This window comes from Chanos chanos, chromosome 2, assembly GCF_902362185.1.
Source record: "Chanos chanos chromosome 2, fChaCha1.1, whole genome shotgun sequence".
Taxonomy (NCBI): domain Eukaryota; kingdom Metazoa; phylum Chordata; class Actinopteri; order Gonorynchiformes; family Chanidae; genus Chanos; species Chanos chanos.
This window is the reverse complement of record NC_044496.1, coordinates 40,514,771-40,541,482: the sequence shown is the minus strand read 5'-3', so window position 1 is coordinate 40,541,482 and position 26,712 is coordinate 40,514,771. Positions and strand designations below refer to the sequence as shown.

General features: G+C 40.2%; 4 protein-coding genes across 4 annotated transcripts in view; 2 read left to right on the top strand and 2 right to left on the bottom strand.

The window, feature by feature from the left end:
- Positions 1 to 11,244, top strand: part of sema4ba (sema domain, immunoglobulin domain (Ig), transmembrane domain (TM) and short cytoplasmic domain, (semaphorin) 4Ba) — a 45,716-nt gene extending 34,472 nt beyond the window's left edge. The window contains exons 9-15 of the mRNA XM_030794216.1: positions 3,244 to 3,425; positions 4,195 to 4,345; positions 5,032 to 5,242; positions 6,074 to 6,189; positions 6,653 to 6,810; positions 6,939 to 7,030; positions 7,162 to 11,244. Of these exons, the coding sequence (XP_030650076.1) occupies positions 3,244 to 3,425; positions 4,195 to 4,345; positions 5,032 to 5,242; positions 6,074 to 6,189; positions 6,653 to 6,810; positions 6,939 to 7,030; positions 7,162 to 7,934 (1,683 nt within the window). The 3' untranslated portion in view covers positions 7,935 to 11,244. The remainder of the gene's footprint in view (positions 1 to 3,243; positions 3,426 to 4,194; positions 4,346 to 5,031; positions 5,243 to 6,073; positions 6,190 to 6,652; positions 6,811 to 6,938; positions 7,031 to 7,161) is intronic.
- A 3,794-nt stretch (positions 11,245 to 15,038) lies between these two features.
- rasef2 (RAS and EF-hand domain containing 2) lies at positions 15,039 to 23,223 on the top strand. The gene is made up of 17 exons (XM_030766797.1): positions 15,039 to 15,349; positions 15,857 to 16,009; positions 17,456 to 17,546; positions 18,099 to 18,194; positions 18,564 to 18,641; positions 18,749 to 18,864; positions 18,996 to 19,064; positions 19,878 to 19,959; positions 20,253 to 20,308; positions 20,632 to 20,842; positions 20,929 to 21,030; positions 21,477 to 21,621; positions 21,845 to 21,926; positions 22,082 to 22,196; positions 22,684 to 22,797; positions 22,881 to 22,957; positions 23,121 to 23,223. The coding sequence occupies exons 1-17, from the start codon at positions 15,039 to 15,041 to the stop codon at positions 23,221 to 23,223; spliced, it is 2,001 nt and encodes a 666-aa protein (XP_030622657.1).
- Positions 23,224 to 23,972: 749 nt separating this feature from the next.
- Positions 23,973 to 25,604, bottom strand: serf2a (small EDRK-rich factor 2a). Its single transcript, XM_030794482.1, has 3 exons — positions 25,478 to 25,604; positions 24,604 to 24,712; positions 23,973 to 24,409 (listed from the first exon to the last, which is right to left on the bottom strand). Exons 1-3 carry the CDS (start codon positions 25,482 to 25,484, stop codon positions 24,343 to 24,345), a joined length of 183 nt encoding a protein of 60 aa, XP_030650342.1. The 5' UTR covers positions 25,485 to 25,604; the 3' UTR covers positions 23,973 to 24,342.
- Positions 25,605 to 26,557: 953 nt separating this feature from the next.
- Positions 26,558 to 26,712, bottom strand: part of fkbp16 (FKBP prolyl isomerase 16) — a 28,264-nt gene continuing 28,109 nt past the window's right edge. The window contains exon 8 of the mRNA XM_030766893.1: positions 26,558 to 26,644. Within this exon, the coding sequence (XP_030622753.1) occupies positions 26,558 to 26,644 (87 nt within the window). The remainder of the gene's footprint in view (positions 26,645 to 26,712) is intronic.

The window sequence follows — 26,712 nt, the reverse complement described above, 5'->3', positions numbered from 1 at the left end:
AGCCTCTTCAAGCCGCCTGCGTAGGAATGTAGCAGTGTTATTGTCCTTGTTTGCTTAAGAAACCATCATGAGTGGTGTGTACACTTTGCAGATTTTTTTGTCCCCTTCCTTTCAGTCGTGGTTCCAAGAAGGAAAGCGATTGTGAAGCCGCGCTTTGCCCTTAGCCATCCGCAGATGGTTCCCCTCACACATAAACGGCGTTAAAATAAACGGCTCCGGTCAAGTTCTGGCTCACAGGTGGCTTTAATGTCATCCATCTTACTCTATTACCAAAGAGACGGTCAGTTGAGAGGAATTAATTTGGCAGCCGTACAGGAGGTGACCTCAGCGCATTATTGCTTGGAGCTGAGTCTCAATATTTGGAGCTTTTTAAATTTTTAAACCATTTAGTTCATCCAGCGCTAAATCAAAACTGTATTCACGCGACTAACAACCTCCTTTCTAATGGTTTTGTGCTTTAATGGCTATGACAGCTTTCTTAAGGCGGAGACGAGTTGCTTCACAGCTGCTGTAATCTAATATAGATTAATCCTTTTGTGTAAACTGGTAGGGGAGGCCTGTGTAAATAGCATAGTAATTCAGCCACTGGGAGTTTGATTAGCTGAGATTGATTGAACACTATGTGCTGTGCTGAAAACAGGGAAGAATTAAATAATTTTGCTTGGACTGGATTAATCCTTAATGTGTGGGGAGTTGATACCAGAACCAGATGTTGGTGTTGACTAAAAGGGCAAGGCATCTATTGCTGCTGCAGCTGGAACGGAGGCACCTGACTGAACAGATGTTAAATCACAGTCTTCAGTGTGAATTTAGTGAGTTATCTCTTTCGCTTGCTTTCGTCTCGCTTTTGCTACTCTTGCTACTTTTGTTGTTGTTGTTTTGTGATTGAAGCAGTGCTGCAACCTGGGGGGTATTCCAGAAAACAGCTTTAGTTAAAACTCAGTTAACTCAGAGTAAGCAGTAAACCTCCTCATAGAAGAGCTGTATGCTTGACTCTCCTAGCAAAACAAAGCCCTAGGGCTCTTCTATTAGGAGATTTAGTACTTGCTCTGATTTAACTAACTCTGAGTTTTCACTGAACCTGCTTTCTGGATAAACCTCCTGAACTTTCTCTTTGCTCCACAGTTGTCATGACCTGTTTGAGATTTTGTGAACAAGCCTTTAAGTGATGTAATGAGGATATGAATACTTGTTTTTGCAGACTCTGGCATAGCATGTCGCAATACCAGTGCATTTGACAATTCCAGTGTACAGGTTTGTCAATGCAGTGTAATTGATAGGGAGAGGCTATCTCTTTCTCTTTCTGTTTTCTTAAGTTCTCTATAGTTCAGTTCAACGGTAGTGTCATGCTATACCGTTTGGGTGTTCCCTTTGGAAAAACTTGAGATTATTCTGGAATGTGTTGTGTACTTTATCCAAAGGCAAGGCACTGACTGGGGTACAGCACAGTTACAGTGCAGCTTTGAAGGAAGTCTCCATTTTCACAGGTGGAGAGTTCATCTGAAACATTCTTTCTATTACATAACTTTTCCATCCATCCAGCTCTCCCCTTTTGTTCTCCTCACCTCTCTTACTGTGTGTGTGTCTCTCTCTTCCTCTCCTCCTGTCTCTCTCTCTCTCTCTTTCTGTTGCCCACACTCTCTCCCCTTGTTGTTAGTTCAGGTGTTCATTGGAGAGGTTCTGTTCGGGAGCAGCCAGTGCAAGAATAATATACAACTGCCCAGAAAACAAAAACGGCTAGTCAATTCACAGTGTGTCTTTGTTCTCAACCTCCGTTTCTTTCTTTCTTTCTTTCTTTCTTTCTTTCTTTCTTTCTTTCTTTCTTTCTTTCTTTCTTTCCTTCCGTTTATCTTTCTCTCTCTCTCTCTCTGTTATTGTTTCAATCTCTTGGTTTTTCTCCAATTACAAATGGTGCAGTCACCTGTCTTTCACGTGATGCATGCTGTGCAGAGGGAGTGACTTTTAGAAAGTTTTTAGAAAAGGCATTTTGTCAGAGTACTCTAAAGAGTGCCTATTCAGATAGCTCCTCATGTCCAGGTATTAAATAATAACAAACTCAGAGCTTAGAGGCAAGGAGAGACACAGCCGTGGAATCAGGAAGCTCATTATTTGACTGGGTTACCAAAGCAAGTAATTACCTCAGAAACGAAGGCATTAGTCACGTGTCGTTTCCCAGTCTCATTCAGAGAAGTAATTTCCATTGACTAATAGGAGACTGAGGTGGACTGAGCTGATATGAAGCCAGAAACGTGTTCACTGGTCACAGTTCTGTGTTTAAGGTTGATGTACTTGTTTTGTTTCAATTATTTCTCCTCCATAGCTGCACTAGTGCTGGATGCTTATTGTTGATGTAATGGCAACAGCTGACTCAAATAACAAAGAAAAGGAAGTGAGCTTCTGTGATTATCACTTTCTTTTTCTTTGAAAGGAAAGATTTTGACAGTGTTCTTCTGTGAATGAATACTTTATTACCTTAACGGCGATAAGTCATTCAGTCACAAACACAGGGACCACGCGGAGTTTTATTTTAAAATGTTCAAAGAAGTCAGTCTAGGATGGCTGTGTTCTGTCGAATTAAAAATGTTCCCCTTTGTTTCCCTTCCGTCTGTCAGATAGAAATGTTTTAGTAGGACATCTAGGTCCAGTTTCCTGACAAACAGACAGCCAGGGGCCAAACAGTCGTGTCGGTGTGGAGGGAATTCTCTCAGACTACTCGTCTTTTCTCCTCCGATTGAAAAGCAGTTGGCCAGTTTCAATAACCTGCCGTGTTTTTATTTATCCTGCCTGGTACACTTGTTTTCATGACCCAGAAGCACCCTATTCAGAGCACCCGTTGCCTGAGGACAGACACTTGTCACAGGACAATCTATCGTCAATCCTGATGAACCATGTGCTAATATTTTATCCTGCCTCTCCTATTATTCCTTTTTTAAAAAAAATATATACTTGTGTGCCTCCAAAACAAAACCCACAAACTCATCTTATCATGCAGAGTTTGGAAGTTTCCTGTAATTTTGTTTGCACGAAAGTGATTTTCAACTGTGCCTTGCCCTCTTAGCTTCATTGCAATCTTCTTTTGCCCTCTAGTGGATGAAGTGAGAATAGCAGCGCTTTTGCCTCATGACGTGATTGTACTGTATATTTGTCTAACAGAATGCAGGGGTATGAAGGAGGAGAGTGAAAAGAGTTGAAATGACAGGATTCTCTTGCTCATAACTTCTCTCTCTCTCTCTCTGACTGCAGGGGGATAAAGGGGGAGAGCGAGTTTTGCAGAAGAAATGGACTACATTCCTGAAGGCCCAGCTACTATGCTCCCTGCCAGACGACGGTTTTCCTTTCAACATCATCCAAGACATGTTTGTCTTAACACCCAACAAAGAAGACTGGAAAAGCACCATCTTCTACGGTGTCTTTACCCCTCAGTGGTGAGGATCCGTCAGCGTGTTTCAGATACCATATCTAACTGGTTTGACTAATGCCAGGATAAGCAAGTGTTGAGCAGTACAAAAAAAAAAAAAATTTTCTTAAAAAGCAACACTTTGAAAGGACACTTTGAGTCTAGTCCAGAGACCAAATAAAGAATGACTGTTGCTCTTGTGTCTCCATGTAAACTGTTAAAATCTAAAACTGAGAGATGCGGTTCATGGTCAGTTCATATCACAGTGTTATTGACCTGTTCAGCTGGCTCTCCACCCATTCTCCCCTCCCCCTCCATTTGCTTGCATTAGGCGTAGGTGGTGTGGTTATTGATTGAGCGAACGAACACGAGTTGAAACAGGGGTTAGAGGCGACCAAAGAAAATGCAAGGGAGGCGATAAAAAAAAGGACAATGGCAGCTGTCCAGAGCTGAATGTTTTGAAAAATGCTAAACATCTGAAAGGTTTTAGCAGAGTCATGGAAACTGTTATGATAATTTAGTCACATTCATTTGCACTCATCATCTATGAGCAGAAACTGTCGCTGCAGTAATGCAAAAAAGGAAAAAGAAAAAGAAAAATGCAGTGTGTATCAAACTCATAAGGTTGAAATTTCTTTGTCGAAATGCATATGAACCCTTCAGGTCAGATCCTGTAAAACTGTGAATTTGTATTTGTTTGATGTCAGGGTGTAAATAAGTTTGGGACGTGAGGTGCAGTTAACGTGTATTCAGTGGCTGTATCTGAACATTAAGCATTGTTCCTGTGGTTCTTCCAGGTACAACGGAGCCTTTGGGAGTTCCGCAGTGTGCGCCTTTACCATGGATCAGGTGGAGGCAGCCTTTAACGGGAGGTACCGTGAGGTGAATCGGGAGAACCAGCAGTGGTACACTTATAACCATCCCGTTCCAGAACCTCGACCTGGAGCGGTGAGTACCGCCTCTTACTCAGCCACTAATTTCTGTAACACGACACTAGCACGCTGCGTCTCGCTGTGGAACCGTGTCTAGACTGTGGGGCTGTCAGCACACGTGCAAGGGTCACCTGAGCGCCAGCCAGCTCTTCAATCACGGCCACAATCTCAAGTTCACATCAGTGCTCCTTCAGATAGCTGTCTGTGAGTTCTGTCTTGCTGCCTTGCAGCCCACCGAGCCTGATTCTTATCATGGTGCTCTGCTGCTCTGCTTTCCTGGCAACCATATCACACCATGGCAACAGAGATCCATATTGATGAGGTCTGACTGTGGCGCACAGTGAAATCAAGAGTAGACTGAGTCAATGCACACAGCACTACTGTGGAGTATCTGAGCTTTTTACATTGTATGTTGCAGATAATTATCATGTACAATGTGTGCAATTTCAACACCCTGCCAGTTTTGTATGTAGTTTTCGTGTGTTGAAACAGAGAAAAATCTTCTAGTAACTGATGTGCATTAGAGTAGAGTGATCGTGTCTGTATTTATATGCATGTATATGTGAGCACGAGAGAGAGAGAGAGAGAGAGAGAGAGAGAGAGAGAGAGAGAGAGAGAGGTTACACAGTGCATACTGTTATGTGTGCACCTAGTCTAAACGTGATTCTCTCTGACCTGTGTCTCCTTCTGTCCCCACTGCAGTGCATCACAAGTGCTGCCAGACAACAGGGTATCACTTCCTCCTTACACATGCCCGATAAGGTGCTGAACTTTGTGAAGGACCACTTTCTGATGGACAGCGTGATCCGTAGCCAGCCCATACTGCTCAAACGCAACATCCGCTACACTCAGATCGCCGTTCACCGAGCCCAGGGCGTCCGCAGGGCATATGACGTGCTCTTCATCGGGACAGGTAAGTTAGCAAGCTTTAAATTAGCATCCCTCCAGTTTTCCTGTCTATGAACCTTTTCATAAATATGACCTTTTACTTAGAATGTCAAAAACAATAGGTTTGCCACTATACAGTATTGTAACGATCAACCTTGGAATCAAACCCGGAGCTCTGGCTTGAAAGCCCAGAGCCTTACCCTGGGGCCAAGTGGAAGACCCAATGGCAGAAAGCAAGACAAAAGCTTGTGCAGATCAAGTGATACCTTTAATAGGTGAATCAGGGCAGAGGTATCCAGGGGGTCATGCAAAAATCAGCAAACAAATCCAGGCAGAGGTCAAAACCATAAAGCAGAGAAAAATCAGTGTCAAATCCAAGAAAAGCGGCAGGCAGAATCTTAGTCCAGCTAAACAGGCAAAAACAAGTTCGGCAACAGGAGGCAGTCCAAGAAAACACAAAAATACACAGAGTTTACAAGAAGGCTTGATCTAGAATTGAAGGCAGGGTAACAACTCAAGACTGAGCAAGGAACTGAAGAAAACAAGAAACTTAAATAGACAGGCAGAACAAGACACAGGTGAAAACAATACATCAATGATGAATTAACAGGCACAAACAAGGACTGAGGACACCACATGGCCAAAACAAAAACTACACATCCCAAAAACATGACAAGTATGTCTAGTTGGTGAATTGCAAGTTAAATATGTCTTAGCACCTGCCAAAAAGGTATCACTGTAAATTACGAATGACACAAATCTCACAAATGATATCAGAAATATGAATTATGTGTGCTTAGATTTTACTCCTTGTACTGTATTAGACTTACCTTATACTTGCTTTCGTCTTAACTAGACAACGGAATGCTTCACAAAGCCATCAACGTCAAAGGCAAGATGCACATCATCGAACAGATTGACCTTTTCAGCGATTACCAGCCAGTCCAGCATATGGAACTGGACGCTGACAAGGTAGCACAACATCCTCTTCATCCGGCATCATCACATTTTCAAAGGATTTTTTTTCTTATTTCTGTTGTTGGGTTTAGTATTGGTGGAGTATGTGAGTGTCGCAGGTTTAAGGATTGCGTCTGTCATGAAAAGAGTTAGAGCCTGGGGGTGGGGGTGGGGGGGGGGGGTTCAGTTTCACTGAGATAATTACAATTCCAGCTTCCTCTCTGGGGAAAGCAGAACAGATGGGTAATAAACATCACATGCCATGCCTCACATCCCAACCTCTGCATTTCAGCTGGTGATTCTGGGTTTGTTGTGTGGCTGTTGTTGTTTGTGATATGTTCTATGTGTTGTCAAGTTCATTTGTATATACGCTACTTGTGCCCAGAAACAATAAGATTTTCTGGGACTGATTTTGATCCTGAACTGTGCTTCTTTGATTTTCCCTTGTTCATCTCTTGTGCTTTCTTCTATATTTCAGGGCCTGCTTTATGTGTCTTCTTACTTTGGGCTTGTGGAGGTCCCTGTGGCTAATTGTTCCAACTACCCAAGCTGTGGTGAGTGTGTCTTATCCAGAGACCCCTACTGTGCCTGGAATGAAAGACAATGCCTTGATGTCAGACAAGCCCCACCCCACAGGTGAGTGCTCGGTAACGATTTTATAGCATGAAGCTATTTTATAGCTTTTTGCTGTTCTGAGACCTTTATTTCAGCATATTGCTTCATAATCACCTTTTGCATGATTTAACAACTCATTTGTTCTGCAGCAAATTGCTACAAGATGTGGAAGATGCCAACACAGCAGCCTTGTGCAACAAGACAGTGGCCAGCCCTCGCTCTGCAAGACCCCCATCCACACGTGAGTCATTGTCCTGCCTCATCAGGATGCCCACAGATACAGAAAGTGCTTTCACATATATTAGACTGAAGGAGACTTAATGACATAGTGTCTGACCGATTTCTTACCTGTGACTCTTCACCCATCTACAGGAGGATTTCCCTGCCAGATGGTCGTCATTCCTGCCAACACGTTTAAAGAGCTGCCCTGCATTCTGCGCTCCAACCTGGCACATAAGAAATGGGAGTACAGTGCGAGTGCAGGGCGATTCCTATACCACAGCCATGACGGGGATTTTGTTGTGGTAGCCCACGAGGACAGAGTTGAGACTTACGAGTGCTGGTCTGTGGAGGAGGGTTTCCGACAGCTTCTGGCCAATTACTGCGTGAAGGCAGAAATCCGTCACGAGAGCACCACCTTCACTGGCCACTCACGCATGGCCATGGTGCCTCAAGAGGAACCCATAATCCTTCCTGGCGAAGCGCGTTCGCCACAGACCGAAACCAAAACCTACTGGAACGAACTGATCGGGATGTGTGCCATGCTGGGTCTCTTCCTTTTGGTCGTCCTTCTGTGTGTAGTTTACAAGAATCGAGACAGGATGAAGTCGATGCTGAAGGAGGGAGAGTGCCCCAACATGCAACAGAAGAAGCAGCGAATAGCGGTGAAGCCGGGGGAAAGTTTGCCTCTGAATGGAAACACCATTCCGCCATCAGTGTCCGACCACAAAGGTTACCAAACACTAAATGACAACTACATCTGCAGTACGCCCACTCATGAATGTTCCTCACCAGAGAACAGTAAGAGCTTTTCTGAGTCGGAGAGGAGGCCACTGAACTTGAAGGAGAGCCACGTAGAAATCTCGCCCACCTGCCCACGGCCCCGGGTTCGACTGGGCTCAGAGATCAAGGACTCCATTGTTTGAGGAACGTGACTGAGACGGAAAAGAGGAAGATGAAGCAGTTAGATTGTGAATGGAAATGGAGTGGTGTGATGAAAGAACATTGGGGGGAAAAAGGAGAAAGACACACTGGAAGGACTCAAAAAACTCATCCGCAGATGGACCACTCATAACACCTTTATTTTATTTGCACTCCTCCTCTCCCCTCCCCCACTCCCCCGTCCGTTTTGTGCGGATGGTCTATGTGATGAATTTCCACTCAGTCACTGCCAGTTCTCCGATTGCACTCGAGACATAGCTCAGACGGACAAAGACTATGAAAAGCTGTGCGACGATGCTCGCGGAGAAGAGAAAAATGGGTAACATGCCTTGCTTAGGACATGTTTACCGACAGTTGTCGGATAATTCAGGTGTGTTTCTGCCCAGTCCGTCCGAATGAACTGTTGGCATCGCTGCGGGAGTAAGAAGATGCCCTCAGGGTTCACCAGCCAGCTACTTTACCATCCAAACTATTAGAAAACTAACTCTACCACTCACCGACTGGGCAGTCTATTACAGATCGAACCAGTGGTCAGTGGTACGGATATCTATAGATACGCTTACTTCTAATGTCAAGCTAGAAGAAAGTAAATAGGTACAATATGAAAAAAAAAGCTTTGAATATGCCCATATGACACAATATACGACAGACCCTTGTCTTATTATCGTTGACACAGGGAAGGCATACTATGCAAAGCACAAAATGTGAAGTAGAAAAAGGAGTATGAACTACTAGACAGTTAGCACAAAGCTGTCCAAATATAGCCAGTGGTAGCAGTATACTCCTCAGTATTTCTTTTCAGACACACTGAACACACATACAGTCAAGTATGCACGTGACACTGAGCCATGTGAGCACACAGCTATGAAATACCACTCATGTAAACCATGCGTAGAGGGCAGTCAATATAGAAATGGGTCCACAGAAGGCGAGAAAAGCAGCTTTGTAGTCAGAGAAGGGCGATGCACTGTTTGGGCATAGACACAGAATAGAGGCGAGAGGATGACACAGGACGAAACAGTGTGACAGGAAGTGTGAATTCCTGTAAGGATTCAGCCAGAGATCTTCCTTTGGGTTGCCACAGATAACTCTTCCGACTGACTAGTGGAGAATGATCGCCCGATGAGAATGTGGCTAACAGAGCCAGCAGAGGTGACCAACATTCTCCTGAGTTTGTTTACATAACCAAAACTGCAGTCTGATGTGCCAAAATGAAAAAAAAAACAAAAAAGATTGGTGTTATACTAATGCAGTAAATGTGGCTTGTTTAGTCTCTCACAGGTCTAGACCATGGCACAAGCAGTCTACAACATAAAACAGACCTCAATAAGTTTATAACTGAAACAAAAGTGACTGACCATTCTTATGATCATCCAGTCAGAAAAAAAAAAAAAAACAGGCAAACTGAGTCACTTGCATCTTGACAGAATGAGAATATTCTCGTGCACATATTTGTGGAAGCTTTGCTAGGTTTTAAAAGAGTTTAATATCTGCAAGACCACGGCTCCAGAAACATTTTGTTGAACTAGCACAATTGTTTCCCCCTTGCGTTAACAGTACCGCGAAAAAAAAACTGCCATATTTTAACACAATATTGCAGTCAAAGTATCAGATTGCTTATTTTGACGGAATAAATAAGGAGGACGCGGGACATAATTTAGTTTCCATCAGCCTTTTCATTCCTCCCAACAGAGTCAGAGCAACGTACACTGACCACAGATAAGTCATCAGCAGAATGCAATAGAGATTCCATTGTTGTGGTCACATGGGGAAAGGAGCAATAGGACAAAACTGACATCTGAATAATATAGAATGTGTTGCAAACACTAACGTTCTGCTGTATTGTCCAGGTTATTAAAAGTCGTAAACTGACAGTTCAGTAGAGCCGTGAGACTAGTGACTGCCTTTAATCTCTCTCTGTCTCTCATACCCTCCTCCTTAATTAGTCATAATCAGTGTGACCTAAAAAAAAATCCAAGTCACATTTCATTTTCCAAAGAGGTATATCATGTATTGCACCATTGTGTGGACTTAACTGAGTGTAAACTTAATTGACGGAGGTCTTTTGATTATGTGACATCGGTATTGTGGAATGTAGAAATAAGTTGACTGAGAGTACTCCAAAACTATTCTTTAAGTAAAACATTGTGTCTTATTTAAATTAAGCCTAGACGTTTGTATAAGGGACTTCTCATTTTTACATGTTTTGACAAAATGGCTCTGCTAAAAGCATAATACTGCTTATGAACTGTCATTGTGGTCACATGTATATATGTACATTTGTATTGAATAAGAGGGAGTAGGTGACGTGATTTTTAAAGGACTGACAGTGTGGGGACAGTGAACAGCGTGGGGCTGCTTTTTATCCAGAATGCAATGGATTTGCACAGAATGTTGAAAAGCCTTTTTTGTTTGTTTTGTTTTTTGTTTTGTTTTTTTTGTTTTTTTTCCTTTAATGGCTTCAAGCAACATTTTGTGAATCAAAAGTTGTGTCTATTGGAATGTCAAATGTATGCTACTAGCCTTGTGACGATACACAATCACTTTTGTGACTAGAGAGCAGACCTCGCCTACATACCAGCTATGTTGTGTTAGACTGTAGAATTCAACTGGGCATGCTCAAAAATCGTATCTAATAATCTAAAAACACAGAGCAGATGCCTTACAACTGTGGCCAGTAACTGCAAAACTTCTTTGTCAAAATGACTTCTTTTCTTTTATTTTAGTGTTGACCATATCTTAAAAAAAAAAGGTTGCAAACCACTGTATAGTGAATGGTTGTCTATATGACAATTCACCACTAGGTTATGTCTCTACTGTGCTCAAATGCCTCAAAGAGATCCACAAAGCTACCCTCACATAGAACTCAAACACACACACACACACACACACACACACACTCTCTCTCTCACAGTTTGGAAGCACAGTAGACTTAATGTATTAATATTTAAAATATATGCCTATATAACTTGCTATTTAAAAAATATTCTCCAAGGTACGTAAAAGAACATTTTAGGTGATAAGAAAAGTCTATCCAAATGCTTTTTTTTTTGGTATCATTACTGCTGAATCACATGGACTATTCAGTAAATGTATTTCTGTTTTGTCACAGTGCTGGGCTGCTTTACAGGCTTATAGGAGTTTGATCAGATATCTTACCCAATCACAGGAAGGAAGCTCCTTTCAAACACTCCAGTGAAATTTGTTCTTTAAAAAGGTTTGCCAAGTGTGTCTGACTTATTGTTGACGTCTTGTAAACTTTTCTGTAAAGGTGTATTTGTAAATTGAGCTGCCAATGTAAAAAAATATATATATGTTGTGAAATGTATTTTTTGTATTATACATTGTTACTGTTTCTGTTGTTTTTATTAAACTGTACATAAAAAGCACTTTATTTTAATTTTTTTAAATAAAATGAAATAATTATATTATTTGGATCACATCATTTCTGTTTTATTAACACTTTACACACACAGGCATATATGTATTGTCCACCTCCTATGAATGAGAGACCATTGTTGGAAGTTCTCTGAAATTACCCTTGTCTCTGATGAAACTTGAGGCCTCTAGTTTGCAGAACACAGAGAATTTCAGTCTTTAAATAATTTACTAAGCTTGATATGGTTACTCAGTCCCAGCTGACAGTGAAAACAGTCAAACCTGCAATCAGATAACACTCTTTACAGGACTGTCGTTTCTAATAGCAAAATTATAGTATATGACATCATATTTTTGAGAGAGTTGTTCGAGTGCTAGAAATCCAATTTGTTCATTGGGAGATCAGTGTGGTAGACTGCACTACACTGAGCATAGACCACCATGCAACCCATATTCTTTCCTTCCGTTTTTGATTTTCAGACAATTATTAATTTCTCTCCTCTCACATTTTTCATAAGAGCATTGCCCCAGGGTCTGTGTGGTTTTTTTTTCGTTTTTTTTTTTTTTCATTTTTTGAATTTTCTTGTAGCTGATCACATCTCCCTTCTATCTCTGATTGGTCAGAATGCTCTCCCTGACCTGTGATCACCTTGCATTTACATAGCTAAGTTCCAGTACTGGAACTTGAGAAGCACTGACCATATCTGGGGATTGGTTCATTAGAATAATTGCCTAAAGCCATTCATTTGGTTGCCAAGGGTGAGCCTGAGCCGGATGGTCTCCTCCTTAAGACCCAAGATTTTTCTTAAGATTTCTTCCATAATTGTAACCTCAAAGACCTGTTACCTCAGGCATTCTCACTGGGAATCTTAGTGTTGGCATTCTGAAATAACGTGTTGTGACAATGTCTTTGTAATATGTCCAGAATCATGAAACAATGGATTTTTGTGTCAGATATTTTAATTTAAATTTTCTGTAATGGAAGTAGGAAAATATACTTTGAGAATGGCCTCAGCAGCTTGCAATGAGTGATTCTTGTTTGGTGGCACAGCTCACTATACCTGAGCAAGTTCGGCGTTACCTGTGAACTTGTCCCTCAAAGACCTAATTTAGCAATTATGGCTAGTGGTGAAATCAACCGTGTTTATCAAATTTAAGCAATGAATATGAATTGGGAGGTCAATAATTCTCCAGATAACATGCTCAAAACAACACATTTACAGCAGAAAGTGCTGTGTAGATAAACCTGAATTTAACTTCTTTTTTTTAACTTCAGTTTGGAGTTGAACTGAGTGGAACAAAAGATATTTCCAGATACCAAATAATGGAACATAATAATATATCTTTAATGATTAAGGGTTTAAAGTAAAGCTTTACTGAAATTCATTTATTCATTTTCTAAGCCACTTATCCTAATTAGGGTTGCAGGGGGTGCTGGAGCCTATCCCAGCATTCATCAGGTGAAAGCCAGTCCATCGCATGGCAGACACACACACTCACACCTAGGAGCAATTTAGTATCTCCAATTTGTCTGATTTACATGTCTTTGGACTGTGGAAGGTAACCAGAGCTCCCGGAGGAAATCCACACAGACACGGGGAGAACATGCAAACTCCACACAGAAAGGACCCTGCCGTGAGGTGACAGCACTACCCACTGCGCCACTGTGCAACCTTTATTTGATTTTTTAAAATTACTACCAGAAATAAATAGAACCTTTGGATATTTTCTGAATTTTTTTTTGTCATTGCAGTATGGTTTTCCAACACTAGTCTATCAAATTATACCTTATTTCTACCACCAGAGGTCATCACAAATTAACAGCGGCACTTTCCACACTGCTAAAAAGCACTACTGCCACCATTTGGTAATCTGGTGATCTGTAGATGGTGTGCATGAATGATTTGTTTATCCTCATGAACGAGACCAACTTATAGGTTCTAGTGGAAATCTATTTTTTGATTAGTGTTGTCCTGATCTTTAACATAAAAATACACATGAGGTTTGAACAATTTCACAAAGTCTGACATTTCAACAAAGTACATATTCCAATTTAAAATAGCTGTTGCTTTCACAGGAGGGTCTAGATCAAGAGTTTCTACCCAAGAGGCATGTGACCTTTTTCTCTGAAGAGGGCTTTTTCCAGATGGATGCAAATAATCTTGAGACATGGAACATATCAGTCATCGTTCTGTCAAATGGCTTTATTGATTAATTTCATCATATTATACTCAGCTTTCTATTCAGCCAGTAATTCTGAAGGTAATTTACCATAAACCTATTCAGAGCCCATAAGTCCATAAGTCTCTGCAAAGTCCTAAGCCCATTCTTCACACTCCTCACTCTTCTTCACCTCACTCAGCACTCAGTGAGCTTTATTTGACATGATTACTCAGTTTTCCCTCCCTCTAATGAAACAGGGATAGTGATTGGAAAAGCTTGATAAATAAATCTAAAGTTTATAAAGGTTTTTCTTAGTGCCATTACACTGAGAAGCAAGTTCTGTGATGCTTATCCTGCCTTAAAACTCTCAAGGCTGAGGCCTGTCAGCCACTTTTGAGGTAGTTTGGCATGCCTTGACATTTTTATATATTTCACCTATCTAAGACACATTGATCCCAAAGTGCTACATATGCTTATATTCAGCACAAACTCAGCACCAATAATCTGAGAGCAGAAAGAATTTCATTAATGGACTGCTAACGATTCAGTGTCCTTTCTCCCCAGTTAGTTACGTCACTTGGTGTTTGCATATGCACAGTTCGTCTTTTGTCACTGTTATCTGTAGTTGGTTAAAAGTTAACAATGACGATGTCTTTGGTAAACACATCAAGTCTCATTTGAGCTTAGGTGGAGTGCACAGTTTGCACAGAAACTAAAAAAAAAAAAATACAATAAAGGAATTCCAACTAATCCCCTGGTTTGTTTCTGTAAATTATTCAATAGCGCATAAACTTGTGACTAGAGTAAGAACTAGAGCAAGGAAATGTTTTTGGCCAAAGAAAAAGAGCATAGTGACAGCTCGGCTGGCAGAGAAACCGAGACGCCAGCCAGTACCTGTTGGGTGGAGTAGAACTCCTGAACTTACACAGTCACACAAAGGCAGGCAAATGTGAATGTGAGATAAAAAAGAAAGTCCACACCTGAAAGAGAAATAAAGCGACAGCCAGGTGAGAAGACTGCCATCTGAGCTTACCCCTGACATTGGTGCAATAGCTGACTGCAGTACCTTACTACAACGTGTTTTTTTGAGCTACTTCCACTAAAGTCGGGATAATAAAGATTGACAGCTAATGACGCAAAGGCTGGTTGAACGTTCACACCAGTAGCAACATAATTCTGTACGTACTTTGTTAAACAACTACGTGTTAACTCCAAAGATGATCCGCCTCACCAACACCTTCTCATGCTCTTAGCCAATCACAGGCACAGGTGTGCTCAGAAATCGTCTCACAGAGAGTTAATTACGCGAGACACCACACCGGTGTTGTTTCATCTGCTCAGTAGTAACACAGACTTTATTTTCTAGTGCTCGTCACGGTCTGGCTTAATATTATATATAACAATATCACAGGGATAAGCTATCACACGAACTCTTGAAGATATAACTGGAGTCTCTTTGAGTTTTGCGTTGTCTGAGGGATTTACCTCCTTTTCCCCCCTAAGTTCTTCAATTTTTAAGCCTATTTAGTGATTCATGTAGCGCAGATATGAACGAGTCTGATCTTCGAAAACTTTTTTCAGCGTGTGATGTCAATAAATCAGGAAGAATCGAATATGAGGACTTCTCCACCGTTTGCCAAGAGCTCAGTGTTCCCGAGGACCAGATCAGAACGCTGTTCAGTAAATGCGATGTGGATGCTGACGGATGTATCGATTATAGCGACTTTTCCTCGAGCTTCGATGAAGTATCAGAGGCTCTCAATTTGTCCTTGCTTGGAGGGGCTTTTCAAAGGCTTAACAGTCCTTGGGACGAATTTGAGAACTCTATGGATGGTGACGTGGGTTTTTATTTGGGAAGGTATGTCCATACTGAATGTACGATAAATGGTCCAGCTGAAGGAACAGATATGGATGTTGGCACATAGGCTACAGGCTACATACTGATCCTCCGCATTTCCGAAGCCTCGCGAAATTAATGACGAGTCTATTCAGAGACTCCTCTAAAGCATCTGCCAACAGTTGGACCTGAATTCTTTTGACATTCAGAATGCAGAAGTAGTTATCGCAAAAGACTTAAGATGGATAACTTAAAGCCTTCTTAACTGATGTCCGAGTAAAGGGATCACAAAGATGAATTAGCTGTTTGTTTGTTGGCTTCTTTGTTTTACAATAAACATTCTATTCAAATCATATCTGCCAGTGACAGCGCATGAAATAAGTGTTTGGAGACTGGACACTTTCAGAAAGCTACTTTCCAGATGCCTGACATTTCACTGATGCCAGTTTTATAAGTTAGCTTTAAGATTTAGTTCAGGAAAGTCAATCCTTGTCTCTTGCAATTGTCTAAATCATTTCTCATGTTTAGGTTACGGGATCAGCTGAGCGATGTGTACCAGCAGATCCATTCCTCAGCAGATACACTGTTACTACAACAATATGAATCTCTTGTCCAGTCTTTTGTAAATGAGATCAGGGAGCAAAGAATGGAGAGTGAGCAACTGGAGACCAGTCTGAGAAGGTGAGAGACTGATTTTCCCTTAGTAGCTGGCAGGATGGTTGGAGCCAAGGAGAGGAGCATGGGTCACAGATGAATGTAATGTGGCACAGTGTGAGTGTCTGAGTGTAAATGTACCTGGACTCCCAGTTATGTGTATTTTCATCAATGGGGAATGACTGGTCTTTTTGATGTGGGAGTTTAGGACTGATCCCATTCATTTTGGCCATGGTAACATGACCAGTTGGGTGGGGTAATTCTTTTTCTGTAAAGGTCATATATTACTGTAACATTGTTGCACAATGACTGGCTCTGGGCATCTCATGCTAAACTGACTGGACATCACATGTCGGTTTCGTGCTTTGAAGCAGAGCCTGTTTGTAGAAGTTCAAACTGCATACAGAATGCAATTAAAGCATCCATGTAAATGGTGTTTTCCTAAATTGTTTCATAAATATACAGTCAAAAACTTTTTGGGGCTTGTTTGTAAGGTATGAGACTTCTTGTACAATTTGATTTAAGTATGATAAGGATAAGTACTGAAGTAATTCAAAACACAAGACAGTTTCTTGGACAACTGAACTTTTTCAAGTGCTTGATCTAACTGGATTTTGTAATAACAACAAATAACGTGAACATAACTCATAATGCATAGTGTGCCTTTGTTATACAACTGGTAAGTGTCAATTTTCTTGTTTCCTCCTCAAAAAGTTTTGAATTTAGATGAAAAACAGTACCATTTGCATGTTAGTGTCAGTACATATCTGTCATATTTTACTTTATTTAATAAAGGGTGTGGAAGACTTTCAACGCCTTTTAGCTGTCATGCATCTAAAAATGACCTTTCACTAGACACGGAAGCTGTTTTGCTATTACAAAGAAGGAAGTTCAAATTTGGGTTGAGTTGCTAAGCCTGTTCTTATTTGTCTTTACTCCAGTCCTAATTACAGTATAGTATTGTCAACTCACATTGAACGAAGAGGTCTGGTTGTCCTTTCTTCATAGCTGTGGAAAATGACAAACTAATTTCTGGCCAGTTGTGTGGAAGTTACATCATGGATGGGTGGCTCTTGAATTGAAATTTCTTCTGAGATCCTACTCTTCCAAATGTGGCCCTTTCCTTTAAGAGCCCTCCCTCTCTGCTCTCTAGAGGCTGGTTCAGGCACACTCACCTGATGATTACAGAGCTGATAGGAGTACTCGGCTCCTACGAGGGTAAAATCTCTCGGGAGTAAAATCTCTCGGGAGTAAATCCCAAACAGAATTCCAACGGAATGCGTATCCAGAAGGACCTGAATGGTCAAGGGAAAGGGCATTCTGCAGCTGAACTATTACCTATTTTTGCTGAACTAGATGGACAAAAGACACTTGAGAAGCAAAACTTATCAGCTCTTGGTTGGATGTAGTTGTGCATTATGTAGTGAGTGCTTGTGTGGGCACATGTCATTATTTACCAATGTACTCTACTAGGATTGAAGAGGTGACCACCAGTCAACTCACTGAACTGGAGGAAGATTTACAACAGCAGCTTGCTAGTGCAGAGATTAAAATCAAAGAGGAGGTAAGGGGGTCTGGATTGCAAGAGAATAAATGAATTGATAATGCTAACATAATCTGCGATAACTCAGAAATTTCACCAAAAAACCCCCAAAAAACAGTTACCAATTAATAACAAATAAATCATTATTTGATCAACTCTTTTGTTTGTAGCTGAATGAACATACTATAAATAGAAGAAGTACTTTAAAATTCAGAACAATGTAAAGATTTCAGTTATGGCTGTTGTATTAAAGTGTTTTTTGATGGTTCTTACTGAGCAACAAGAGTACTTTGAAGAGCAAAACAAATAAAAGTAGGTAATTGTCTGCAGTAAGAGGAAGTAGAAAAATGAGATATGCACATAGTGTAGAGGAGGCAGAAGAGACAGAGCACTGCTTACATTCTTCCTTGCCTTTCACTCAGTAGTTTACCTGCATTCTTTTGGCCTGGGGTGTAGCTCTTTCAGTAGAGCTGGCTAACACACAAAAGCTCCTCTATGAAAGCTTGTAAATGCCTCTTTATTTGGCCTGTGTGTGTGTAAGAAAATTTCCTTTCTTGGGTTTCATGGATGCAGGAGCAAAAGAAAATGGAAGGAACCATTGCTGTGCTTCAGAGGAAGCATGAAGATGAGGTGTCGGATTTGCAGGCAGCTGTGGAGAGACTTACAAAGGTGAGCGTGTGGCTGAGTGAGGAGCAGGGGAGTTTAAGACTGTTTTTGTCTAGTACTGCATTCTGTCAAAGGCCAGATGTTATAACTGCACAGGATGCTCCACTGTTATTGACATTTATGACTGATCTCTGCTGAAGTTGTGTGACTTGGATTTTGGGGTGTTGTTAGAGTGTTATTTATCGTTATTTGTGAACTAGGCGTGACTGCTTTTATAATCTGAGCTATGTCTCTTTGTAGTTTTTTTTTTATGTTGAGATGTGCTGAGATGTGATTTGTGGGAGTATGAAGTCATTTATAAATTCTACATTACTGTCAGTACGTTCAGATAGTGATATTCACTATGTTTCCATTCGATATATTGTCTTTCAGAGTCAAGACGACTTGGAACTGAACAATGCCAGAGAAGACATCAACAAATTGCACAAACAAATACGAGAAGTGACTCAGGTATTGGAAAGTCATGCACCATTTATTGTCAGTGACATCAGTGACAGTGAATAGACCCGTTTTCTTTTAATTACCTTTGCTCTATGCTAACTGTTTTGCTCTTTTAGGAGAATGAACAGCTGAGAACTTCTCTTTTGAAAGCCCAGACAAACATCTCTGTGCTTCAGGTAGAGCTGGACAAGCTAAAGAACGCATATGCAGACCAGAAACTTCAACATGAGAGGTCTGAACACAAGTTCTGAGCTTTTATTGACTTGACAGTCCCTTCAGCTGCTCAGAACATTTCACTCTCCTTTTCTTTTTGAAAAGGCAGATTTTGCATATGATCAATAAAAATGTAATTTGTTTTCACAGGGAGAACAATGATCTCAAAAGGATGGTGATTGAATATCAATCGTATGCTAGTCAAATTGAAATTCTTCAGTAAGTAATATACTACTTAACGCCTCTGTATTGTGTTGTTCAGACTTAATAGATAGACCTGAAGTTCATTTTGAGGGGATCATTATATATAATTAGATGGAGGGTTATTTCTTCATGTAGAGAGAGGCTTCATTGAAGAAATTCTTGTCCTGATCAGACCAGAATGAAGCCAGATTTAGCCAGATTTCTGTTTTTTTTTCCTCATGATGTATTTCTGTCTTGGTTTTTTTTTTTGGTTTTGGTTTTTTTTGTTTTCTTATAAACTTTTATTTATTTATTTATTTATTTATTTATTTTAGGGTTTTTTTTGTTTTTTTGTTTTTTTAAGCCCGCCACCACCCCTCCAACATGGCGTCACATCATACTTTTCTCTCTCTCTCTTTTTTTTTTTTCTTGTTTCTTTTTATAAATTTTATTTGATAAGTCCACATACTTGTGTACAGAGGAGACAGGTGGACAGGCAAACGAACAAACATGCACACAGACAGGTGACATGCTGTAGAATGACAGACAGACTGGTGAACAGGTAGACAAGGAAACAGACAGAAGGACAAAATCAATGAAAGGTAATAAAGGAGTGAGGGATAAAGAAGAAAAGTAAAAAAAACAAAAAAAAAAACAAAAACAAAACTATATGTGGGACAAGACAAATGACTGATGCTGTGATGGGGGAAGTAATGTCAATAATTATAATATGGAAACATAGTAATAATAATATTAACAACATTGATGACCATAATACTAATAAGGATAACAACAGTACTGACAATAATGCCATCATAATACTACTACTACAGTATTTCTGTCTTTAAGGGAAATGAACAAAAAGTTGTATGACAGCAATGACGGATTGCGCTCTGCCTTAGTGAAGGATAAGGCCTCCAATAGGAAAAGAGTAAGTGTCTTTCTTTTTTCTGTAAGAAGTAGACAGCTTGGTTTCTTCCTATGTTGGTGTGGTCTTATCTAAATTCTACACAAATTCTTTGTACTGGACAGATATATTATTTTAGGTTTGTGTTCATTGTTTGGAGGCTGTAAATGTAACCAAGGCCCTAGACTGACCTTTCATTCAAAATATGGACCATGGATCTGGTGCTCTAACCACAGGACCCTGTTCATATGAAATGACGGTGTGTATCAGATGTTTGAATTTTTTTTCAGTGTCACTGAACTAACTCCTCTCGTTAGCTCTCTCCCAGAAATGAAATTTCCAACAAGAAAATGACACCTCTTCGACAGAGCAGGTGAGAGTACCACTGCCTTGGTTTTTACACACACACACACACGCACACACACATATATATATATATGTATGTATATGTATGTGTGTGTGTGTGTGTGTATATATATATATATGTGTGTGTGTGTGTGTGTGTGTGTGTGTGTGTGTGTGTATATATATATATATATATATATATATATATATATATATATATATGTGTGTGTGTGTGTGTGTATATGTATGTATGTGTGTGTGTGTGTTTGTGTATGCACCATATGTACCATTCATACCAATTTGTGTCCTAAAACAATTTATTTTGACCATGTCCTTTTTCCTTGTTTGAAGTTTTGCCAGTGAAGAGGATGTTGTGGCTGTTCACTCCCCCAGAGAGAAGTACTCTCACGTGGCCAGCTGGGCTAATAAGTATCTGGATAGTGGAGTGGTTACATCTATGGATACAGAGGAAAATTCAGGCAGTGACTATGACAGTGAGGACAGCGGAGAATCCATGGAAACTGTGCATTACAGTTACTCCTATGCACCGTCAGAGGTGGAGGTGAGAAAGGCCTCAGAAAAATAAGCTAGTTTGTGTATTGTTTTAAAAATATATCTTCTAGTCAAATAATATTTACTCTGTTTCAGATGTCAGACCAGAAGTCTGAGGCTGCAGTCTCCGTGGCTCCTAGCGGAGTGAGTTCTATCGCCTCTTCCCTGCGAAGACGTCTATCAGCCTTTCCCATCAAGGTACAGCAATCAGCTGTTTGTGAAAGTGGTGGGGCTGGGCATTTTCGCAAAAAAAAAAATGTTGTGCTCCATCTCTCCAGACATTGCAATACAAAGATTGAGTATGTATGTAAAGGGACTGTGCATTAAGTTTTATCTCACAGCGTTTGAGAGTTTTCTAGTAATGAGTTTCTTCAAATATGTGTAAATGTTCAGAATGATTGTTGAGTCAAATCATTTATGATTATAATTTAGTCAGCAAACACCGCTTTGACATCATGAGTAGTGACTTAATTATGTATTTACCAATTTCACCTATATTTGTATTAAAGGCAAGTTTTTACGCAAGTATAACTGTTTTGTAAAGAGGGAGAAGGTGACCCCTACTTTGATTTTGGGGTATATCAACGTTTAGATGGCTTGTTAAATTGTTCCTAAACCGTAACACTGATTTCTTTCTTTAACAGCAAACTGAGGTAGATGTGATTGATTCTGATGGGTCACTGCCGATGTACCGTCTGGTGCTGGCTGGAGATGCTGGTTCTGGAAAGTCCAGTTTCTTATTGCGTCTGAGTCTCAATGAGTTTAGAGGAGATATTCAGACCACTCTTGGTAAGAGTGATTACAGGCATATAGTTGCGTTTCCGAGAGAAGATTTGAACCTAGCCCTCAGATAAACTGCATTGTGCCTGGAAATTCTGTCTAGGAAACTAGTCTTTATTCTGTCATTGTTAACTTGGAAGAACTGATTATTATTGCATATCAAAAAATGCTGCTTCTTGTTGTTTTGATGTAAAAATGTGTTTATTTGTTTTTTGGTTGGTTTATTTTCTAGGAGTTGATTTTCAAGTGAAAAGAATGCTTGTAGATGGAGAAAAGACAAATCTCCAAATTTGGGACACAGCTGGACAGGAAAGGTACACATCAGTGTCTTTGCAAAATGATCTCACTCAAACTGAAAATACTCGGCAATACCTCTGATTCATTAGTGTGCTCACTATGTCTTTTGGAAATGTCATCTCCTTATTTTTCTGCTTTTTTTTTTTGTATTTCCTTTCAATCCTCCTGACAGGTTCCGAAGCATTGCTAAGTCATACTTCCGTAAGGCCCATGGAGTGCTCCTACTGTATGATGTCACCTCTCAGAGCAGTTTCCTGAATGTCAGGGAGTGGATGGATCAGATTCGGGTACTAGTTCCCTTGTGGCTCAGACGTTTTTTTTTAATGACCCCCAGCCCATCAATGCCTGCATCCATTTTTATTTCTTCTTTTTTTTGGTTCTACTTTTCAGCATAAAGAGTTCTTTTGATAAAGTCTTGATGTTGGCTTAAAACCTCATCCACACATACACTGTAATTGTTCATACTTTATTTAACAGAACAGTGCTCAAGGTTAGTGTTTCATTCAACAGTGTAGCACCAGAATGTGTTCACTTGCAAATCTTTTGTCATCCAGTGCCATACATATCCAGCTGGCATGCTGATGGAAGATACCTCTAAACCAGAATTTCTCAAACTATTCTAGCAGTACACCATGCTTTGAACATTTTTGTTCCTTGTTCTATGGGCTTTGGTGCAAACAGCCTGAGGAATATTCTTATGAGTAGCTTACGTGAGGTCTCTCTGGTGTGCTATCTGTTAGCAAACACAACAAACCACGTCCCTGTTTCCTGCAGGAGTCTACAGATGACAGTATTCCGATGTGCTTGGTAGGAAACAAAGTGGACCTACGGGCTGAACGACCAGTGGACACCTGTGTAAGCTCTGCCCATGGGGAGAAGTTGGCAATGGTGAGACCTATTCACGTTAGTTTGGGTTGGAAAATGAAACACATGCGTCAAAGAAGTACTAATGGCTTTGTCATCTGTTACAGGCTTACAATGCCCTGTTCTGTGAGACTAGTGCTAAAGAGGGAACCAATGTAGTGGAGGCTGTCCTACATTTGGCAAGGTAAACTCAATCCCCTCTGCCTCTCATCAAACTATAACGGTTTTAAGATTTTGGGATTATGATAAAAAAAAAAATAATTACATTAAAAAAATGATATGACAACATGACAAAGTGATCTATGTCCATTTCTGAGAAATGCAATTATTTTGTATCTTACACACAGAGAGGTTAAGAAACACGCCAAAACGAGACGGCAGTCGGATTCACGGGTTAAGCTGAGTTTGAACAATAGGAAGAAGGCATTCACTAATTGTTGTGGAATGTAACCACAGGCTGTCACCATTACCTGTAGTGTGCAAATGTTTATATATACTTCACCTTTGGGGGGAGCAGGGTTAAGCTGTGTGATACACCACGTAATAGTTTTATTTCCATTGTTACCTTAGATCAGGTGAGAAGGATGTATGTTTTTATTGCATTTTACGTTTTTAACTCTGCTTTTTAAATATTATATGTAGACTTCTATAAATGCAAAGATCATCTTTTAAATTTGATATTGTTTATTTACGGTCAGTCATTGTTATTAGTTTCACTACCTAGGTCTTACGTACTGAAGAGCATTTGTGTGAAGGTAAATGATCAAAATTTAACTCCTAACTCAATTCAGTATTCCAACTTTTTTTATAAAAATGTTAATATATAAGTGAAATATCTTTTATATGTATTCACACCATTGTTTGTCTCATTAATAAAATCACTCCACATAAAAATGCACTGATGTTCTACCAAATTCATTGGGTAGCTACAATAAGGGTTGTATAAATGGTGCTATCATATGTGGTGTTCTTCAAATGTTTTGCCCTTTCCTGTGTTCAGGTGTACTAACTGGCAGTTCCTTATCAAGAACAAAAAAGTCAAGATTCTTCAGGGCTTATCAAGGTGTTTGCATTATTTTGGAAAAATGAGTCAAGCTACTGAACCTTAAGTATGTTTGATAACACAAACAAAAAGGGGACAGCATTCCTCATGTCCAGTAACTATTATAACACCTCAGAAGACAAAATGCCACACAGAGTCTGGGGCTACATTTTATTAAGTTACTGAAAGTAAAGTACAAGGGCGGGGGTATAAAAATACAAGATTGTGGTTCCAGGCTGAGCGGTCTGGCTTTTTTTTTTTTTCTTTTTACTTTTTTACATTGTAAATACTGCTCAAGAAAAGTGAGACCTGTGCGACAAACTAATAACTGAATTTTCAATCCAAGCAATCAAACGGCTTCCCCAAAGCTACACGATAGAAAATGTTCCTCAAAGGAAAGATTACGAGACTTGAATTCATGTACTGGAACCTAAACACAAAGAAAAACCCCGAATGTGATCTTAGGACATCAAGGATAACATTTACACAGGAGAGTCTTCGTGATGTCGGCTGCAGTCAAAAAGCCGCTATTTTGGTTTTGTGTCTAATTTTTCATTGGCCTTCTTTTGTTTTTGTTGCATGATCTCTGCATCCCTGGAGAGAAAGATGGAAGAAATGTAAGTTTGGTCACACACCATCAAATTGTCAGTGTACAGCAATCCTGTTTCACTGGTAAATGTCAGCACAGCTATCACCAGATGGTTTAGACAACAGTAACCATGCAAAACAAGACAAACATATGGATCTTGGAATCCTGCAGAAACATAATGAGGAGTTACATATTGTACCTTTGCTTCCTGGCAGCTGCTGACAGACCATCATCATTTCGCTTGCCCTTGCTCTGGTCGTTCTGCTTCTTAGCATTCCTCTGGCGAGCGAGCTCACGCTGATTTCCCCCTGAGACAGGAACAGGGAAAATTCAAAACTCTTTGTTCTGAAATGCTCAGCTAAAAACTGTCTGCTATTGGTGTTGGAGTTCTTGCCAAAGGAATTTCTCCAACATTTTATATTCGACTGGTGAAGTCTTCACTGCGCACAGTTAAAAATGTTGTGCTGCATTTGCTCATGAGGGTTTACGATGCAGTTTTATCAAACCATGAAGTGAAGATAACATTTGTTGATTTATTAACTGCTTGAGAATGACGACCTCTATCATCATCTGTTAGGGAGGGGGGGGGGTCGTAATTTTTCCATGTGTAAATATGAAACACGTGCCACGGCATAACAGATGGGTTAAAATAGAGGGAAACAGGGGAGAGGAAAGAACATACTTATTTTGGTTTAGAGGCCCCGCCTAGCCGACAAGTCACGCAGAAGTCTGACACGTCGGCGCCGAAGCTAACCCTCTTAGCAACTTAGCATACAAACGAGCTATACAATTTAACCGAAAGGTGGACAAATACTGGTAGTAATCCTAATTTGTTTATCCATAACCGAGCAATAACACTTACACACACCGTATGTAATCTAAAAGAACGCCACACTTTGGTTTTAGGGTCTAACTTCGATCCCAAACTTGATCGGCTAAGGTTAGCTTGCTATCTACGGAAAAATACACCCAGTAGGCCGTATACATCGCGCGCCACTTCTGTGACTGAAACTCAACCTCTCCGACCACAAATATTTAAACTATACTCACCATAGCTACACAGTAGTACTTACTCGTCATTTTTGCTCAGCACTGACCAGTTATCCAGATAAGCTCACCCAAAGGGCTGCTTTTTTCTTTCCCACTGAGCCCCCTGTAACGTTTCTCTCGGTCGTCAAACCTCCTCTGAGGCACTGAGGAAGCCTGCCTCATCGCGAGAACGTTCTGTGGCACATACACGTAACTTGGTTGGATGAAATGTTATTACGTAATGAAGCAGCGCGATCTTATTGGTTGGCAAGCTGTTTAAGAACAATACTTTGATATTGAGAACTCGTGGATTGACGGGATGTGGGTGAAATACTATGCTCTTCGAGGAGGTGGAGTTGATTCAAGAAATATTTCTCATAACATGAAGTCATTTTTACAAATAATGACATTCTTACGAACTTCACAATAAACTACTATAAGTTTCATTAATATTCTCACTAAAAATAAGAACTTTATAAACAATATAAGAAAAGTACCCATCCTCCAGAATATATATATATAGATATCTTTCCTTAAATGGTGACTGATGATACCAAAACATTCATAGGCATAAGGACCTAAATGGACTAATTAAACTACACTTCATCAGCAGCATACACACAGCCTAACAAACTTGTTATATTATCCTGCCTGCCCTATATGCTCATGCGCACAGATACATATATAACTAAGATTAGAGTAAGAATTTTGGCATCTAGTTTTATAGGTTGAAAATCAAAATCTGATGGGTAAGCAATATTCAGTGCTGTTGTCCTTTGCATTGGTCTGTGTTTCTGTTAAGAGAGTAAGGACCAAAATATGGCAAATTAGTTTCCAGTTGAAAACACAGTAGTATGGAAACTCAAACACGTCACAGACAAATTTATTTATGTATTTATTTATTTATTTATACTTCCATTCATTCATTTACTCATTCATTCGTCACTGCTTCTGTGTAGCCCTCTTGCTGTGGACACATTCTGCTGTGCTTTTGCTGGTGTGGGTCATCATCAGTAACTGGAAGGGCAGTAGAATCATTTGACTGCTCTCCTCTTGCCTGCTCTTCACCCAGTGGTCCTCTCATCACTTAGACTTGTTGTTATTATAAGAGTAGTTTGAGTAAATTAGTTTCTTGCAGTCAGGACCATGGATGTCACTAAACTGCCCAAGGCCACCACCAAAGCACCAAGCAGAAACTTCCAAGAAATACCCTGAAAAAAAAACCCAAAACAAAAAACAAAACAAAACAAAACAAAAAGGCAAGACAAAGTCAGAAGAC